The sequence below is a fragment of the Nanorana parkeri genome, unplaced genomic scaffold, assembly GCF_000935625.1.
Source record: "Nanorana parkeri isolate BGI_ZX_2015 unplaced genomic scaffold, ASM93562v1 scaffold2447, whole genome shotgun sequence".
In the NCBI taxonomy this organism is placed as follows: Eukaryota; Metazoa; Chordata; class Amphibia; order Anura; family Dicroglossidae; genus Nanorana; species Nanorana parkeri.
This window is the reverse complement of record NW_017308715.1, coordinates 265-20,863: the sequence shown is the minus strand read 5'-3', so window position 1 is coordinate 20,863 and position 20,599 is coordinate 265. Positions and strand designations below refer to the sequence as shown.

Genomic DNA, 20,599 nt, shown 5'->3' with positions numbered 1-20,599 from the left:
TTCTAGAAGGGTAGGGGGGGGGGGGGGGGGGGTGTTTGGTGTAGACATCAGTAGCTAAAGTTTTGAACTGGCACCTTATGAATCATACTGTCCAGAAATTAATAAACCGGGGCCACCAGCACAGCCCTGTTGTAACCGTACAGCCTTGGTGAGATCACGTACAGCCTTGGTGAGATCACGTACAGCCTTGGTGAGATCACGTACAGCCTTGGTGAGATCACGTACAGCCTTGGTGAGATCACGTACAGCCTTGGTGAGATCACGTACAGCCTTGGTGAGATCACGTACAGCCTTGGTGAGATCACGTACAGCCTTGGTGAGATCACGTACAGCCTTGGTGAGATCACACACAGCCCTGGTAAGACCACACATCCCTGGTGAGACGACACACAGTCCTGGAGAGACCCACTCACAGCTCTGGTGAGACACTAAACACAGCTGTGGTGAGACTGCACACAGCCCTATTGAGACACCGCACACAGCCATGGTGGAACTTGAGGAAAAGTACCTGTACGCATTAGGGATGTCCCGATACCAGTACTAGCATCGGTATTGGGACCGATACAGGGCATTTTGACAAGTACTTGTACTTGTCAAAATGCCCCGATACATAGCGCTGAAGCTTGCGCTATTTTTTTTCCCTTTACCTTCCAGTTGCTGTTCGGGAGAGCAGCGGCAAGTCAGCGCTGGTCCAGTGGGAGGAGCACCAAGTGGGGTCCTAATTTAGCTGGCTGGTGACCAGGCAGTCGCCGGCCAGCTAAATTAGGACCCCACCTGGAGCTTCTCCCACCGGACCAGCGCTGACTCGCCGCTGCTCTCCCACACAGCGCTGACTACGACCTCACCAGTGAGGCACATCGTGAGGCACCGGCCATCATCGATCAGTGAGTGAGGGCAATTAAGAAACTATTAATATTAGCAGAGGATAATTGTAAATCTATTGTCTGCAGTGTGTGCTCTATATGTACTACATATAGAATACATTGCAGTAATAGATTTACAATTCTCCCCTGCTAATATGAATGGATTAAATGATCCATAGTACATAACATGTAGTTGTATTATGGATCATTTAACCCATTCCTTTTAGCAGGGGAGAATTGTAACTCTATTACTGCAGTGTACGCTATATGTAGTACATATATACAGTACATATTGCCAATACGCTGCAGCAATAGATTTACAATTATCCTCTGCTAATACTAATAGGTTAAATGATCCATAGTCGGTGGCGTCGCTACAGGGGGGTAAGGGGGCAATCACCCCCCCTAGGTTATCACTTGCCCCCCGTGTGCCCCCCGCTAACAGTGGCGGCAGTCCCGGCGCTAGCGCAAGACAAGACAAGCGCACGGCAAGAGAAATGGAATCCCTGTCCCAGCAGATAACTGTGCCCGGGACGGTTATCACACAGTTATCTGCTGGGACAGGGGTTCTCCCCGCTGCAGCCTCACAGACTGTCAGCGGTTTCTCCCTACAGGCTGTAATCGGCTGCAGCGATCTGTGTCAGTGGGGACAGATTGTTGATTACAGCCTGTAAGGAGAACCCTCCGACAGTCTGTGAGCTCCCCCCTGCAGTCTACTCACATCTCTGCGGCGTCTGAGCTCCTCTCCTGCTGACAGCCGCGCGATCGTTAAATGTAAAAAAATAAAGTTTAATAAAAAATACAAAAAAAATAGAAAAAAAGTTTTAAAAAAATAAAAAGTTAAATAAACTAAAATTAAAAATCTCCCATAAAATTAAAGGCCCCAGCCCCTGCGAACACACGCATTAAAAAAAAAAGATTGCAGACGGTATGGAGCCACGCACAGCCGCACATACACGCTGTGTGTATTCAGGATTGTGGGCGGCGTTGGACTACATGTCGCAACCGCAGGGCGCAGATGCCATCCACAATTAAATCAGCTCTCGGCGCCCAGCGGTTGCGACATGCAAAGAAAATTATTAGTGCCCCCCCCAGATTTGGCTGTGATATCTTATGTGCCCCCCCTATATATTGTTCCTAGAGTCGCCACTGTCCATAGTACAACTACATGTTATGTACTATGTATCATTTAACCCATTCATGTTAGCCGAGGATAATTGTAAATCTATTGCTGCAGTGTACTCTATATGTAGTACATAGTACATGTATGTTACACACGTCCAGTACACTGCAGCAATCGATTTACAATTCTCCCCTGCTAATATGAATAGGTTAAAAGATCCGTAGTACATAATAGTACAAAATATGCAGTTGTTCTATGGATCATTTAACCTATTCATGTTAGCAGGGGAGAATTGTAACTCTATTACTGTAGTGTACTGGAAGTGTGTACCAGGTTAAATTATCCATAGTACACACTTCCAGGACACTGCGGTAATAGGGTTACAATTCTCCCCTGCTAACATGAATAGGTTAAATGATCCTAGAGGCAGATGCATGATCGGATTTGTAGTTTCACTGTAGCTGTGTGAAAGCAAATGCAAATGTTGTATTGTTCTAAAACAGTCTTAAATGAAAGTTATTTGTAATCATAAAGAAATTATCCTAAAATCATTAGTCTGTATTGTTTTTTTTTTAAATGTCACCTGTCCCTTTAAGAAAAAGTATCGGTAATTGCTATCGGCAAGTCCATGAGGGGAAGTAGTTGAACTTGTACTTGGTCCTGAAAAAGTGGTATCAGGACATCCCTAGTACGCATACTCGGTCTGGAAAAAATTGTATTGTTGCATTCCTAAAGATTTACTTTACTGATGCAGCAGCCTGTCTGCCTGTCTGTCTCTTTCTATGGCAGAGCTATCTGCTTGGGTGATCAGCAATTGTGGGGGGGGGGGGGCTGTTTGTTTACTACATTTGTGATCACTGTGATTAGTCACAGCAAACACAAGTACTGTGTTCATGTGCATGTGCACTGTAAAAATGTCCATTTTGCACAGGGAGTCACCTGACTTTTAAACTACACATGCCAGTTATGGGGTGGTTTAAAATTATTCATTTAAGTTTAGACAGTAAATAACATTAAATTCCTTTAATATCTGTATGCTCAGAATAAACTGTTAATGTGTCCATGTAATACAACAGTTGATCAATGATCAAACATGATAAAGACAGAACAAGGGTAAGTTACTAATTGCTTGCAATATACCGAAGGCTGTCAAACTCAAAGTGGGCTGATTTGAGAGAACTAACTCTTCAGGGGGGTTGTATTATGTTTGCTGAGGGCCACACTTGCTTAATTCCAGGTAAAGATTATGGTGCTTTGGAACTTAACATTATAGTAAAAATTGTAATGTACAATATATAATCCCAGAGAGGGATATTTTGTTTTGTCCTACCCACTATGTTGTTTTTGACTGATTGGTACAGTCTTTAGAATGACCCTCACTTCTTCTCCATGTTCCCTCAATGTAGCTGCTACCCTTCATAGCAGACATTAGGCTGGGAAGCTTTTTCAAATTACTGCTAAACATTCAATCCACTGTGAAATGGTACTGGATGGTCCGAACCCACTGTATGTCATCACCACTTGACTATATGCAGTTCCGATCCAACCGAACCGTCACAAGGCAATGACAATACCACTCTCAGCCTCACCGTTTCCAGCCCACAGAACAACGATCTAAGACCAGCAGACTGAAATCGATCATCACTGGGGTTAATTAACTCCGCAGTTAGCTCTTTACACACCTAAAGAGTAGCTGTCACCATGTGTTTTAATGGAAACATGCAACGTTCCCAGCAAATAGTGTGACAATTCAAAAAACGTAAACTATGCCTGTGATGCGTTTGTCCTTTCAGACAGGAATATGGCAGGTTTTACAATAGGATAGCGTTCTTCGTAGAGACAAGGATACTTTAATTTGTAATTTAGAGCATAGAGATAAGCATAATGATTTCAAAAGATAATTTTTAATAAAAGAAATGGTGCAGGAAAATAATAAAACATTTTTTTACAAAGGAGAGATACATATAACAACAGTAAAAATAGGGAAAACAATGAGTACTTAACAAGTCCTGGTTTTTGCGTGTTCTAGAAGAGTCCAGACCATGAAACAGAAGAAAGGTCTGGATAGGGCTCTTACTCAAGTAGGTTTTCGGATTTCGGATGCTCCGAAATTCGGAATTTCAGGAAAATTCGTACGAATTTCGATTCGTAACGAAACGAATCGCACATGTCTAGTAGGTTGCAAAGGTTCCTTCTTGATTTTAAAGGGGAGCTCTTCTTTGATGGTACACAATCCTCTTCTTTTAACGTTACAACAAGAGCTTCCTAGCTGCTTCCTGCAGCAGCTTTTTGTCAGCCCCCTAGGGGGTGACACTAAGCTGGCCCCTAGTCCAATCAAGAAAAATCATGTAGGGCTGTGCATTTATGATCTTCTACGCTCTCCTCCCAAACTGCCCATTTTGGATAGACATAACACTTTACCACTCTGTGGGTTATGGCTGCCTCAGAAGGGTTAATGTATGTATTTAGGCCTCTGGATCTGCTAAACCAATCAAGTTTATTATGTACAGATTTCATTTGAAGAGACGTAGCTATATACAAATTCAATAATAAAGGTAGCACCCCAAGGTCTGGAGTCACAAATATTATGTTAGATTGGAACTTTAGTTTATTAGCTTGAAGGAGATACCAAGCATTGCTTTGTAATCAGACCAGGTGATTTGTAGAAGATGAGCTGAATTGGTTAAGTGTGCGGACTGTTGTCTTTTCATTAAAGTTTTATGACTGGTACCAATAAACAGCTAAGCCTAGGCCAATTAACGCCAGCCATGGAGGGAGGCCCGAATACACAACTCTGTCATTCTGTCATCTTGGTGAAACTTTGAAGACTCTCTTAAACAACACTTATTTGATGGGTGATCTGATTTACTTCTATCTAGAAGTGATGAATTTTAATAAGTTGAATGAGATGAAGATGGAATGTTCTAATCAATTTTGACATGCTTAGACCTCATTACCATCACGGACTGTACTTTGAGAAGTAAAACTGCATTAGATTCAACCTCTATCTTATTGGAAAGTTGAGCTGTCCGTGGATTGTGCTGGTTCAGCAGGTGACCATACTGCCCAGATGGATCAAGATCTAGAAATACATCAATGCATAAGGCGGCATTTGAAACAGAAAACATTTTTACTCATGTGTTTAGATGCAAAATTATCCAAGGAAGTGTAATTTAGTGGGGGGTGTTTCTTTCTTTTTACCACTAAAACACAGAGGGCTGCAAAGAAGGAACAAGACTGTTACATGCAGTCTATAAACACAGTTTTTACATGCCTGATATAGTGGCTAAAACTGTTCCACACTGTTAGGACTGTTAATTTAGCATCCAAATGCAATAAAATGATTGATAGAACTTACCTGTGCACAATGTCCTTTTTCAATCCAGTCAACTAATTCACTCTTAAGGGCCTCTTGATATTTTTTTGCATCATCTTTGGTAATTAATATATTGTCCTTCAGGTGTATATCCTCTTCTGGATCTAAAGACTTAGTTAAACAAATAATTAGCATAGTTAGTGTATACTTGAGACATATGTAATACATACCTGTGATATACGAAATGTATTTTTGGTTTTGTGGCTAATGTGATAAACGAATGAAAAATAGGTGACAAAGCACTCACTACCTCATATTAAAACTACAGTCTGAACACATTTGTCATAAGTTTGTGTGCACCAGCTGAACAAGGATAAAACGTAGTACTTGCTTGGCACCCAAAATTTGTCTCCAGAGACAAAATAAGGGGAGGGGGATCACTTATAGTCAGCCAACTCTTTCTACCCTGCAGAGAATTGTAAAAACAAAAAAAACGACTCACCTTCACATGCTATCTGTACTGTGACATTAGAGGAACTTTTGGAGAAAGTCCATATACAATGAAGAATGGCAAGTAACAGTTTCATATGGTTATACAGAAAGAACAATCTGTTTAATATCTGATAAATGACATAGAGGTCTCCTGAAGCATCAAATAATTTGAGCCACTCTCTGAGACAATAAGTGACATGGAAATAACCAGACAATGGAATATTTTTTGAAGGAAACATCTAGCCAATGTAGGTTATAAAGGAAAAACAATTCAGAAGCACTACATTTTTGTTCTGCCATTGGACTAAAGGCAATCAAAAATGAAATAATTTGAAATGTGCTTTTTTAGGCTGCATTCACATGGAGTCAGACATGCTGAAACCAGCATTGTTTTTGCTTTTTTGTTATTTCATTTTTCGGGATTCAGGTCTGAATGTCGGGTCTGAAAGTCAAGGGCCTCTTCCCACAACCCTGGTCTGGTGGTTGTGGGGGTCTTCGGGCAGGGAGGCAGGGGGGCTTATAGGAATCTGGGTGCCCCCTTTCATAAAGGGGGCACTCAGATCCTGCCCCCCTCCTTGTGAAAGAGTAAGGGGTAGTTGGTACCCCTACTCACTCACCAAATACACAGTAAAATTGTAAATAAACACACAACACCATAAAAAAACAGGTTTTTGACAGGTAATTTATTTAGACAAAATGTCCATCAATGTAATCCCAAGGTCAATCACGTCATCAGCAATGTATATCCACGTCAATCATGATGGATGACGGCCGGCAAATAGCGGAAATAAAAAATTCCTGAAGCCCACCGCCACGTCGGATTCCGATAAACACCGCCGCAAAATTACAGCTCTGATCCTGAATGTCAACAAAGGGGCAGAGCGAGTTGTGACATCATGTGACATGTTCCACCCCTTTGTTGACATTCGGGAGAAGAGGTATCATAATGAGAGTAGACATGTCCATTGTGATCTACCAGAAGATAACCAAAGAAGTGACTGATGATGGATAATAATCTGTAGACATAGCAATCTGATGTATTTCAACAGACACCTGCTGGAACTAAGGAAAATGTCTGCTTTGTGGTTTGTAATTTGTAATTAGGTTTGTAATATTTCTTAAAGTGTTTTTTTGTTTTTGTTTTACTAATTTGCCATTTTTTATATTGTTCTTCTCTTCTCAAATGAAATGTAATAAGGTTGAATTGATTAAATCAATGTATTTCTAGAACAGAAAGAGACAGATAAAGAAGAATTCTGATATTATACTCTTAATGGCAAAACTACGTAGGTGTAGTTGTAGAGAATAAATGGAGCTCCAAATACCACTATAACCTAGCCCTGGGTGATTTTTGGAAGCTATGGTTACTGTGAACTGGGTGGCTCCCACTAACCCTTTTGTCTCAATGATACTTGCAGGTTGAAGTGTCCCACACAGAGGCTCATACTGCACATGCGGTGATGTCATTGTACATCAGCCCAACATTAAATCAAGGTAGAATTGAGTTCTGCAAGTCCAAAGATGTGCCAGGGAACTATGGTTAGTGATTTTAATCTAAAATATCTGTGTTATTTACCTTCATATTTGCAGAGGTTGGCCATACTTTCGCCATGGTGTCATATAGCTGTATGCATTCTCGAGGAGAACATGTAAGATCTTTTGGAATTCCATAGTTCTTCACCTATTTGTAGTAAACAAGTGTTGTTATTGATTGTTTCATTCACTTATTGCCATGCATTCCATTAACATAAAATAATTACAAGTTAATTTTTCCCAGGCATACTAAAGTATAGCTAAGGATTCATTGAATGTTATTGCTACTCTTTCAGGAAAATTAAAAACACCACCAAAAGTACATAAACTGTTTGTTAATTGGAACAAAATTACAACGCAAACAATAATTGCAATTATACTTACATGATCTATGGTTAAGGCAGCAAATGGATGATAATGGTCAAATGTAACCTTGGAATTTTTAACAGAACAAATGTTTGTCTCCAAGTCGTTATATCTCCTGTCATAACAGACTAAAAAAAATACAGTTATATAATTATACAAACAGTGACACTAGATTCAGGCAGAAACTTCAAGAGATCATATGCAATAATATACCAGATGCCATAAAGGTGCACCTTAGTTCCTTTATCTCTCTGGCAGCCAGGAAGGTTACATAACAGTATTCAAATAAGTCTAAAATGTGCACACCAATAGTACTTCTGGGAATGGAGAAATCAGTTGAGTGCAGCTGTCCAGGAAACTCATCCAATCTCCCATAAATAGAAACACCATGGGGGTTATTCACTAAAGAGCCGAAGGATCCAGCCATAGCTTTGGCTGATCCTTCCGGTCGCTTCAGCCGTCTACGCCCTTCGGTTCACTAGAACCGAAGGGCTGCTGTACGAGCTATTCACAATAGCCCGTGCAGCAGCTGAAGGCAGCCGTGCAGCTCAGCCAAGCTGAAGGCATATGCTTCAGCTCGACTGAGCCGAAGTGATAGCCAAAGTAGGGAGAACAACCTGTCGAAGGGCGGAGATAGCCGTGATCTCATGGCTTGCTCCACCAAGTTGTAATGACAGATCAGGGTCCCCAAATGACCTGGGGACACTGATCTGTCATTAAACAATAACAACTGGGCGGAGCCAGTCATAATGTCATGGCCGGCTCCGCCCAGTTATTCATTGGCTGGGACCTGCTAGAAGACTCTGGCAGCTGCCGGCCAATAGGAAACAGTTGGGCGGAGCTAGCTGTCACTGCTAGCTCCGCCCAATTGTTTTCCTTTTTCTGGCATCTGTCAGATGCTTCATTATGCGGCAGGAGCTCGTCATGTGCGGTCGGGTCAGTGTGCAGCGTTGTTTAAACATTATTTATTTTTTCATTTTATTTTTTCGTCGAGTCGTCGTTGTGGACACTGCTGGATTGAGCCTGGATTATGTAGGTGGATCAATTTTTGTTTTTTTTTCAAATAAAGGATTTTTGATTAAAGTCTGGTGTTTTTATTTAACCTTTTAGTGAATGGATAGGGGTACAAGTACCCCTTACTCATTCACAAAGGGGGGGCCGCATATGGGTGCCCCTTTATTAAAGGGGTAGCCTGATGTGAATAAGCCCCCTGCCCGAACCCCCAAAACCAATGCGGGGAAGAGGCCCTTGTTCCTATTTTTTTTTTTAAATTACATTACTTTTAAACTTTTTTTCTTTTAATTTTGTTTAAAAAATGTCTTATTATTTTCTTAACTTTGTTTAATTTCTCTATTTTTTTACATTGATTTAAATACTTTTTAACTGCCTCCGGGCCTTTTTTCCTAATTATAATAAAAAATAAAAACCCCAGTGGTGATTAAATACCCCCAAAATAAAGCCCTATCTGTCCCCAAAAAATGGTATAAAATTCATTTCAGTACAGCGTTGCATGACGGAATAAACGTCAGTCAAAGGACTGCAGCGCTGAACACTGAAAAATGGCCTGGCCAGGAAGGGGGTCTAAACACCTGGTCTTGAAGTGGTTAAACCTTTTTCTAATTTAATTTAATTTACATTTATTTCTATTGTGCTTGCTACCTCAGAGGAAATGAGCAGAACAGCCAAGCCGAATGCCGCTCGGCGGCATTCGGCTATTCGCTCACTGCCGTTCGGCTCCTATGAGAATAGGGGCGAACAGCAGCGAGTGAGCTGTCGGAGCTTCGGCTCAGCCGATCCAGATGTTAGATCGGCTGAATCGAAGTCCCTCTGCACTTCGGCTCAACCGAACATGCAAGCAAGCTAAGTGAATAATCCTGTAAGTAATAACTAGACGCAGCAATACAACAAACCTGGGTTTCAGGTGGACTCCATTGGATAACATTGCTCATATTAGTGAGATTTTTCTATAGTGATTTGCTTACTTTGAGAAACTGTCATGAGAGATATTGTAAAGGCAGTAATTCACTCAACTTCAGAACACACAAAATGGAAATATCAGTGGGGCTGGCCTGCAAGAGTGCTCACCTAGCGAAGGACATGTGGTGAGAGAAGTACATTGTCAGTGTTCTTCTGTACATTGTCTTGACCTTCTGAACATTCAAGATGCCTGCTTGTCATGCTAAACTAATGGCTTTTGTAGTCTCATACTTAAACAAGTATGCAGCATGTAATGCCAACACCTTTGGTTTGTATACATGTTCTGGATCAGCAGCTTGGATAGTACTGAAGCCATTGTATCAGCATGACAGCCAGGCAGCCAGCACTTTTCAAGAGGTCAGCAGCAAAAGCCTATGTATTTCTCCCAGCCACCATGGTAGAGGGACTCTTAGTTCTCAATAGAGTACAAGTGCAGTGATGCCACTGCATTAGAAGTTCATTGAAACTTCTTCCCACCCTGTAACTGAAAGTCTGTACCTCAGTATGGATAGTCTGTACCTCAGTATGGATAGCGACTGAGAGGAAGAGTCTGCAGTAGCCTGAGCATTGCACTAGCAATCCATTGAGCGTGGGTGCAATGCTTTGCAGGCTCAAATGCAAATAAATAAATTCACATTATTTCTTTTATAATTGGGTGTGCAATTAAAGGAGAACTATGGAGTAAGTGTTTTTCCCCAAAGTTCTCCTAAGGGTCGAGGTAGGATATAAACTAGCGTCCTCCCGTCACCCAAAAACTCAGTATATCGCAAGCTACAGCTCGCTGTATACTGAGACCGCCGCAGCCAGGACGGATCCCGACATTACTGTCGAGATCCACCCACCTGCGTTATTGACAGCTGGCTCTGCCTATCTAGAGGCAGTCAGTAGTGCTGCCAGTCAGCAGTGGTGGATCGGAGCGGGGAGAGGGGAACATGGTCGAGAAGTGAGTAAGCAACGGTATGTGTTCGCTCAAAGTCTCATTGTCACACATCGGCTCTAACTATGATAGATGGCTACAATATTACTGATTTTTACTGTGGAGTATTTGCAAATAGCAGTATTCTTCAATATTCAGTGATTTGTTTCAGTGTCTGCTCAAGGCTTTGATCTTGCTTCATGTATTACAGAAATTGTTTACTTGGAAATGACATGGCAAAGAAACATGGCAAAGTGTTTAGAAAAGTGTGCCTACTGTATATAAACTTTGCAGAGTAAGAGCATAAAACAAGAGGCAGATAGAAAACAGGTCCATCACCCTAATTGTACACTACTTTATTTCAAATATCATGTATAAATAAAAGCCATTGTTTTACACAAATTACCTAGTCGAACTCTGTATGACTTCTTTTCTGGTTTTAGCGGTTTATTCTGTCTTTCCTTTTGTGGTGGATTTGTCACAAGACTAGATTCCCTTTCATTATTTAGCTGCCAGTATTTTTTGACCGATCGAAGCCACCTGAATAGTAAAGAATCAGTTACAGCTACACTTCATTTCTGTGCAAAATACTTCAAATAATAAATGAATTAATAGTTTGAGGACTGAAGGGGAACTGAAATCAGAATTTCAAAATGAAATCCAATGACCAAACTATACTGTACTGTGCTCAGGGCCGGATTCCCGACAAGGCCACCGAGGCCCGGCCCCGGGGCGGCAAGGAGCAGAGGGGCGGCACAGGTTTGAAGTCACCTAACGCCGAAACATACAGTTCCGGGTGGCGGGTGGTTATTTGTTTTCTACATTTAGCCCTGCTTTGCACAAGCAGGGCTAAATGTAGAACGGGGGAAACCACTTGTTTCTTTACAAGTGATCTTGGTGATGTTGCCAAGATCACTTGTAATCAGACTGCCCGTCCTCCCTACCTCTCTCCTTCTATGCTGGTTGCGTCCTCCCGGCTCCGTCCTCTCCTCGCTGGCCACCAACGTCTTCAGGATGGAGAGCTGTATGTGTGATAGCAATATAGTTAGGTGAAAAAAATTGATAAAAAAATAATTTACATAAATAAAAGTAAAAAATAATAAGTAATAATAATTACATTAAAAAATAAAGTAATAAAAAAAGAAAATGATTAAATAAAAAATTATAACAAAAATAAAAATGTAAAAAAAATTTAAAAAATGATTAAAAAAAAGAACCATAAAAAATTCAAACAACCCTGCCACCCCTGCTATCTGGTTGGCATTCTCCATGGGGGGGTGTTGGGGGTTAGTGGGGAGGGGGCACATTGTGGAACCTGGCCTTGGGGCAGCAGGGAGAGTAAATCCGGTCCTGACTGTGCTGTAATCAGTACTGATAGAATACTTGGTACTGCCAATGAACTTTGTGGTTTACAGCTAATCAAAACATGGAGATAAAAGTTGTGAGAGATAAAAGTGCAGAGGTAATAGGTAAAGACTGTATACAAAAGCAAATGCAAAAAAAAGCTGAGAAATAATATTTAGAGCTGTGATTCAAGTTTTAATTCTGAACTCTGAGCAAAGAGCTTAAAATGTCTATAAACCCCAAATCTGTGTATTATTTCATTCATTAAAGGACACAGATGATCAATATATCTTAACGATGGGTTATATCACCACCTGCAAGAGTAGGGAACTAGGAACAATACAAATGACAGGGGTGGCACCTGCTGGTGGGCAAATCCCCTCCATCTGCAACAATCAACTTAGTTTTTACCTAATAATTGGGAGGTAAGGTCTAGATTTCCTACTGGTCTCCTCAATACAGTTTTTTTTTTGTTCCCGTCATCAGATTTTTCATCAGCTCCTCCCCTCTACTGGCCCCAGCCATGCATTTCCGACCTGTGTGCTCTGCAGATCCGGCAATCACCGCCCACCTTCTCCCCCCACTGCCCTCAGGATGCCTTACACTCACGCCAGCCCTGCTTTCAATGCAGTCCCCTGGTCCAGTCCACCCTTGCCACCAAGAGTGCCTCTGGTCTCCTGCCTGCCGTTCCAGACAAAAGCTCCCCTGTAAATTATGGGGCCCGGGCAGTCCTGGTACTACCCCAGACGGAGTTCATATTTATAATAGGCTGTATTCATATATACTCACTCGGTGAGGTGCTCTGGGTTACTAATTGTGGCAGATAAAGCCAAGAATGGACAGCGAATCATGACTAGTAGGTGCTCCCAGACTTCTGCGCCAATTTCTCCTCCCAAGCAGTGTACCTTGCATTATAAACATATCAGACAAAAATTTTAATCACAACATTTTTGACCACAAAGTAAAAAAATCAATGTACTGTTTTATAGCAACAGTCTCTCAGCCATATAAGGCTTCTTTTGTACGGGTGCCTGTCAGTTGCAATCAGCACGGATCCCCCGCTGATCGGAGCAGTTTGGAACGGATCTCACTGTTGTGACACCGTGTCTGTTAAGTTTTCACCTCCATCTTGCAATGGAGAAAAAAACTGAACATACCGGACCCATGTTAGGTCTATGGGAAGTCTGCCAAAATGGAACTCTGTTCCAGAACTGGATAGAGTAGGGGGTAATTGAATGTAAACAGATGCACGTCCGTTTAGCTCTGGCTGCCCATAGACTAAAGCTGGCCATACACCTTACAATTATCTGCAGATTTTCTATGGTCAGATGGAAAAGGTGCAACAGATTCCTCCATCTACACTTAACTGTGTGGATAGAGTAATCTCCACCTGGGCCAATCTGTTGCACTTCTTCCATCTGACCACAGAAAATCTGCAGATAATTGTAAGGTGTATGGGCACCTTTACACTCGGCTTTCCGATTAAATCCACCTGAAAACTGACAGACAGACCTGATCAGAAAGCCTTTGTGAAAGGGGCCCAATGCTGGTGATCTCTTAACTGGCTGATTATCTCTTGCACAGATGATTCGTTCTACTTACAGTGGCTCTATCCCCCCCATGTTAATGTTAGCACTTACCTTAAATGATGTCTCTTATTCCGATCTTCTTCTTTCCTGAGGTTTTCATGTGTCCCTCCAGGGGTGCTGCGGCTCTCCAATCCAGTGCTGACTGCTCTGTCTCTCCGATCCAGCGGTGTCTGCATGCGGGTGCATGCGTCCATACACTTACCTAGCGTCTCTGCCCGTCTCCCGGCCGAGAATCCGAACTGCGCATGCGCCCGCCCCAAGATGCTTTGCGGCTGCCCGAATAGTTTCGTTTTCTCGGGCGGGAGCGCGCAAAGAAAAAAAGGTAAGTTTAAACCGCTGTTTTTTTAAAACTGTTTGCCTATATCTACTGCTTGATAGCAGTAGATATAGGCAAAAAAACGGGAGAACCCCTTTAAGTGTAGATAGAGGAATCTGTTGCACCTTTTCCATCTGACCACAGAAAATCTGCAGATAATTGTAAGGTGTATGGCCAGCTTAATGCAGTACTGGATTTCTATCACTGGAGGCTATAGGCAAACAACAGTTGGCACCTAAAGCAGCACACAACCTCTAGGATCATCTCTTTTTCCTAACGTTTTCTTGTTTTACTCCTAACTAGGCATTAAATATTGTGACAATGAATAGACAAACTTATATGAGATGGCTGTACAGTATTTCTACAGATGTTGGCTCATAAAAATAAAGGAGAAGACCCCTCTTTTACTCAGCCACCTATAGGCATATGCCTACTGTGCCTAATGGTAAATCCAACCTTGCCATTATGTCACATTCCTGTTTTATTCTTGCAGACACTTAGTTGCCACTGGGTGACAATGCATTTTATAATATTGTTTTTGTTCAGCACATACATTATTTATTCTATAATGCTGCATACCTCATCAAATATTACATATTTGATTTTTTTCACCCAATCCTGCCGATGGGGAGATAGCAGAAGAATTTCCAAACATTGTGGAATTGTCACCAGCACCTGTATAAAAATACACATAGAAACAGATTAATGAAGCAGTAGCAGTAAATAGAAATGACATCTGTGGTGCTCTCACCCCTTCCAATGGGCACTTCTGACAGCAACACCTGCCCTAACGCTGCCTCCATGTTAAGTGGCAGTATAGTACATCTGCTTTCTAACAGGGTTATTCACAAAGCTGACAAAGGCAGCCGAGTGAATAACCGAGTCGTAGTGAAGTGAGTCAAACAACATTCGGCTATTCACTACGGCTCAGTACGGTTGATTTTGGCTGAGCCAAAGTGCAGAAGGACTTCAACTCAGTCGATCCAACACGTGGCGGCATTCGGCTCGGCTATTCTGCTCGGTACCTCTGCGGTACCGAGCAGAATAGCAAATAGGGAAAAAAGATGGGGAAAAAAAGTTGCATTTAAAAAAAAAAATTATTAATAAATAATGATTTTAAAAAAAAAACTTTTATAAAAAGAAAAAAAAAAAACAATTGGACAAAGCTAGCAGTGACAGCTACCTCCACCCAACTGTTTCCTATTGGCCAATGAATAACAACTGGGCGGAGCTGGAGGTGAAACGTCAGTTGTTATTGTCTAATGACAGATCAGTGTCCCCAGGTCATTTGGGGATGCTGATCTGTCATTACAACTGGGCAGAGCCAGCCGTGAAATCATGGCTGGTTCAGTCCAGCTGTCATTTGCGAGGCGTAATAATGTTATATTTGTTTTGTATCCATCTAGGCTACTACTACTCCCAGAACTCTGAGTTAGATAGCTGTGTAATCAGAGATACTTTTATCGGTTGATGCAATTCATGTAATTAATCGTCATAAAGTTTCTTACCTAAGCTACATAGGCATTGATCCCACGAGCACAATCACGTTGCACAACCACAATATAGGTGAAAAGTGGGGCACATGAGACCTCACCACACGGTTTAAAAAAATGTTTTTGCACATCCCAAACGCAAATATTGAACACTGATAGAACAAAAGACTAAATAAAACACAGGTTAAGTTCATTAATTTAATAATTTTTGCTTATTGTATTATATAACAAAAAATCATTAGGGAACACTGAAGAAAATATTTTTCACTTACAACACGGGATTAAAAATTACCGTTTCCACCAAATAATTAAATTTCATGTCACATAGGAGGACACTAATTAGAGGTGTAGTATTCACAACCAAGCGCAACATAATTTGTCCACATTAATTAAGTCTATAATTGTGCCACTTTATAGATCACTGGTTCGGCCTCATCTGGAGTATGCGGTCCAGTTTTGGGCACCAGTGAACAAAAAGGATGTCCTTGAACTGGAAAGAGTCTAGAGGAGTTGACCAAACTCATAAAGGGGATGGATGCCATGAGCTATGAGAACAGGCTACTAAATTTAAATATGTTCTCATTGGAAGTAAGGAGGAGATTAAGGGGGGACATGATTTTCATGTACAAAATGTTTACCAGGGATAGCAATATTAGCAGCAAACTTTTTACAATTAACTTGATGACAAGGACGAGATGCCACCACCTAAAATTAGTGGAGAAAAAATTTCAGCACAAGGGGCCAAGGGGTTTCTTCTCAGTTAGATCAGTCAGGGTCTGGAACTCGCTGCCACAAGCTGTGATTTTGGCTGAGAGTGTGGAATCATTCAAGAGGCGATTGGACGATTTCCTCATAGACCGTAATATACAGGGGTACAAGTACTTTTAAGAATGAGAACACACCGATACCTATACATACTACACATCAGTAGGACCATACATATACACACAATAGGTTGAACTTGATGGACATGTGTCTTTATTCAACCTCAAATACTATGTAACTATGTAACCCACCAATGGACCCTAACTTTCAATCCCTCCAAAGTTGTTGGAATTTTTGCAGACTTTTTGAACTCACTTTATGCTTCCTCCACACTTTTTAGGGTAGACGACGTGGACCAGTTCTTTTGCAACTTATCTCTGGTTCCTCTTCCTAAAGAGGCCTGTTTATCCCTTGACAGTGACATTATCGAAGCTGAAACCCTCAAAGCTATTAAGTCTCTCCAGTTCTCTAGACCCCTGGTCCAGATGGTTTTTCAGCTTTTTATTACAAGAAGTGTGCCAATGTCCTTGTCCTTTATGTTTATCTAACCAATTGTTTAAATGCTCTTAAATCTGGGGCCTACCTTTTCCTATTTTTCCCTCCAAGCTTCTATATCTATGATCCCTAAGGTTTCTGAGGATGCGCATGATCCACAACAGTTCCGACCTATCTCCCTCTTAAACATTGATGTGAAATCTTGGGCAAAATACTGAGCACCCATATTAATGTCTTCTTGACATCCTTAGTACATCGGGACCAGGTTAGGTTTGTCCCTGGTTTGTCCCAGATTCCTGCTGTCCCTCGATATTTACAAAGCTTTTGACTCCCTTTCTTGGGACTACCACCGCTATGCTTTGAGGGTGTGGGGGTCGAGGACTCCATTTTGGCATGGATTGATGCTCTGTACACATCGCCCTCTGATTTGGTCCAATACTCTGGGTTTCGGTCCACCCTATTTCCTATTGCGAGGGGAACGTGACAGGGATGCCCATTTTCACAAATCTGGTTTATCTTGGCGGTGGAACCATTGGCCATGGTGATTAAGAGCAACCCCAACATTTCCGTTGTTTCTAATGCGGGTCAGCAATACAAAATTAGTTTGTTTGCAGACGATGCTCTCCTCATTCTTACCAACCCCCTTCTTATTCTTCCTAATTTACAGCGTATTTTGAATCAGTTTTCCTCTATTTCGGACCTTGTGGTCAATCCAGACAAGTCTGTGGCCATGAAAGTGTCCTTGCCTCTGCCCCATTGATCCAATTATGTTCCAACTTTCCTTTCCACTGGACCTCTTCCTCTTTCCCCTACCTGGGGATACACCTTATGGCCTCCTACACTTCGCTTTTCTCAGTGAATTATTTTCCTTTGTTGTGCCACCTTTCCTCCCTACTATAGTCTTGGGGTGCCCCATCTATCTCTTGAATTGGTAGGGTCATCAAGATGTCCTTGCTTTCAAAACGTCTCTATTTCATGTGCTGCCAGTATGAGTACCCCAATTCCTTCTCTGTGTCCTTCAAACCCGAGTTCTGAATTATATCTGGAGGAAAAAAAAGACCAGGTATCCCCCGTGCAACTCTATATACCCATAAGCTTCAGGGCGGGTTGGGAAACATGTACTACAGGGCAGCCCATATTGCTCAACTTTCTCTACTTCAAACTACTACGGATACTCCAGTATGGGTCTGCTTGGGAATTCCCAACTGTGACCTTGTCCTGATCTCTCCTGAGAGGTCCAGGACCCCCTTACATTAAAAAAACATTTGAGAGTGTATGCCTTCATACACCTGGGGCCCCAGGTATCATCTCCTCCTTATACTCGACCCTTAACTCTCCACCTGGTTCTCTCTCTCTGTTTTATGTTAACAAATGGAATTCAGACCTTTCCACTATGTCCATTACCCTCGAAAGAGGAATTGGCACAACATCTGGTCTCGTGTACCTAAGTGTTTACTTAACACCTTGATCCTTGAATCTTCCGACAAGGTCCTTATGAGGTGGTGCTGGATTCCAGCACGGATAGCTAAGGTAATCCCGACATATAATGACAGATGTTTTAAGGGTTGTGATCAATTGGGGGATGTTCATGTTTGGTGGACATGACCTAAACTGACTTCATTTTGGTCCAGGGTATTTGGCCTGGTATTTTCCCTTTTTCATGTTCCGGTTTGTAAGGTTCGTAAAATTCCTGCTCTTTTCTCCTCTCAATAGACATTACTAACCTACCTCTTTTTGGCTGCGAAGCAGATGATCGCCAGGGCTGGAAAGCCCCTCAGGGTCCCTTTTGCAGAAGTCCGCTCTCGCATGAACTCGATGCTGATCAATGAGAAGATGTCTAGTGTACTGCGAGACACTCATGTGACCCTCTCCTCTTCTCTTTTCTCCTTTGTTGTTCTTTTTTCTTCTTTATCTTCTCATTCTTTCCTTTATTTCCTCCTATACTTTCTCTTCTTTCACCTTCCATTATGTCTAGGGGAGTTTACCCGTTTCTTTGGATTCCTTTTTGCTTTGGCATCCTCCCGCAGATTGCCAACTATTAGTGCACACACCTGCGTTAGAGGTGCAATCTGTTACCATGATTAGTGACGGGCTTGATGATCGAGTCAAACGTAAGTTCGACTCGAACATCGGCAGTTTGTGTGTTCGGCGAACACACAAACTGTCAGGGCGTTTGGCGGGCACTGCGCGGATCAGGTGCAAGACTTTGCCCAATCATGGCTCACCGGTCAGATGCCGTACAACTGTACACAGTTGGATGGAGCTGTCACCACTAGCTCCACCCAATTGTTTATATTTTGCTGGCATCTGTCAAAAATGCCATTCTGTGTCGGGAGTACGTCAACGAAGGCCGTTGTTTTTTTTTTCTTTATTATTTCTATTTATTTTTTCTTGTTTTATTTCGTTGAGTTGTCGCCGTCGTGGAGAACGCTGGACATAGTGATTGAACTTGGATTACGTTGGTGGATCCATTTTTGTTTTAAAATAAATAAATAAAAGACATGTTGAAAACATGTCTTTTGTTTTTTTTCCAAATAAAGGATTTTTTCAAAAGTCTTACTCATTCACAAGGGGGGGGGGGGCACATCTCGTTGCCCCTTTATTAAAGGGGTACCCTGATGTGACTAAGCCCTCTGCCCGCACCCCCACAACCAATAGGGAAGAGGCCCTTCTCCCCATCGGCATGGGGACAAAGTGCTTTTCCAGGGGCAACCCTGGAAAAGCACCCTCCCACCGGGAGGTGTTCAGCTCATCACTAACCATTATACCTTCTTATTAATGGTTTTCTGATTGAGACTGTGATTGGCTTGGTTCCTTTACGTTTGTACAATCAGATTTCCTTATGTCACGCTTTCATTATGCTATTGTGACACTCGTATCTCCCCTCGGCCGGGAACACGATCCGTCCGCGCCACTGCGCAGGCGCACCGTGTTGCTCCTCCCACTCTCGGACAGCGTCCGTCGCTATCACTGCGCAGGCGCGCCTCAAGACTCCGCCCACTCACTCGAGCAGCCGGCATAAAGCCGCGGTCCACCATTTGATCGGCGTCCCACTATTGTTGAAGCAGGACGCTGATCAAACCGGCATCCACTTGCTACTCCAGGAACCCACCAGCACTGAAGGAAAGGCGTGCTGCAGCGACCCTCTCCCATTATAGGGAGTTCCACAAACTGCAAGTATACCAGCCATAGCTGTATGGCTATGGTTGAGAAATCCACCGCACTTCCTTCAAATCTAATTGAACTGTCTGCTTGATACAAGTTATTCTGCCTCCAAATCATATGCCATTGAACCTGTCTGCTTGATACCAGTTAAACTACCTACTAATCCTATGCTTATGTGCACTGTCTGCTTGATACAAGTTATTCTGCCTCCAAATCATATGCCATTGAACCTGTCTGCTTGATACCAGTTAAACTACCTACTAATCCTATGCTTATGTGCACTGTCTGCTTGATACCAGTTAAACTACATACTAATCCTATGCTTATTTGAACTACCATACTTGCTCACTATCATACCCTCCATACTTACCCTGTAGTTGATACACAGGGTTAACAGGTTGCTAACGGGGCGTGATGTGAAGCAGCTCCCTCCCAGCCTTATCCACATTACGGCATCAGAGGGAGAGCTGCAATCTGATACCCGTTCCTCCTAAAAGGGAAGCCAGAGCCACAGCTGCGGTCCAATAACATCATTACTAGGGATGCACCGATACCGATACAAGCATCGGTATCGGCCGCGATACCGATACAAGCATCGGTATCGGCCGCGATACCGAGTATTTGCATGAGTACTCGTACTCGTGCAAATACTCTGATACATAAAACGAGTACCTGTGCCGCGTCCGCCATCTTCAGGGACCCGAATCCGCCGCACACAGGACCTCCATCGCGTCTTCAATGAAGCAAGATGGCCGCGACCTCCTCTGTCATCTGCTCCATTCTGACCTCTTCTCCCGCTGATTGGCCGATTGGATGATTGACAGGCTTCCTCACCAGTCAGGAGTG

The 20,599-nt window shown here is 42.5% G+C and overlaps 1 protein-coding gene across 1 annotated transcript in view; it reads right to left on the bottom strand.

The window, feature by feature from the left end:
- LOC108801697 (probable ATP-dependent RNA helicase DDX60) overlaps positions 1-18,448 on the bottom strand; it is a 77,682-nt gene extending 59,234 nt beyond the window's left edge. Inside the window, exons 1-7 of the mRNA XM_018573601.1 lie at positions 18,317-18,448; positions 14,415-14,510; positions 12,720-12,835; positions 10,993-11,126; positions 7,712-7,821; positions 7,371-7,475; positions 5,345-5,473 (exon numbers count right to left, since the gene is read on the bottom strand). Coding sequence (XP_018429103.1) covers positions 5,345-5,473; positions 7,371-7,475; positions 7,712-7,821; positions 10,993-11,126; positions 12,720-12,835; positions 14,415-14,510; positions 18,317-18,448 — 822 coding nt within the window. The remainder of the gene's footprint in view (positions 1-5,344; positions 5,474-7,370; positions 7,476-7,711; positions 7,822-10,992; positions 11,127-12,719; positions 12,836-14,414; positions 14,511-18,316) is intronic.
- Positions 18,449-20,599: the final 2,151 nt, after the last annotated feature.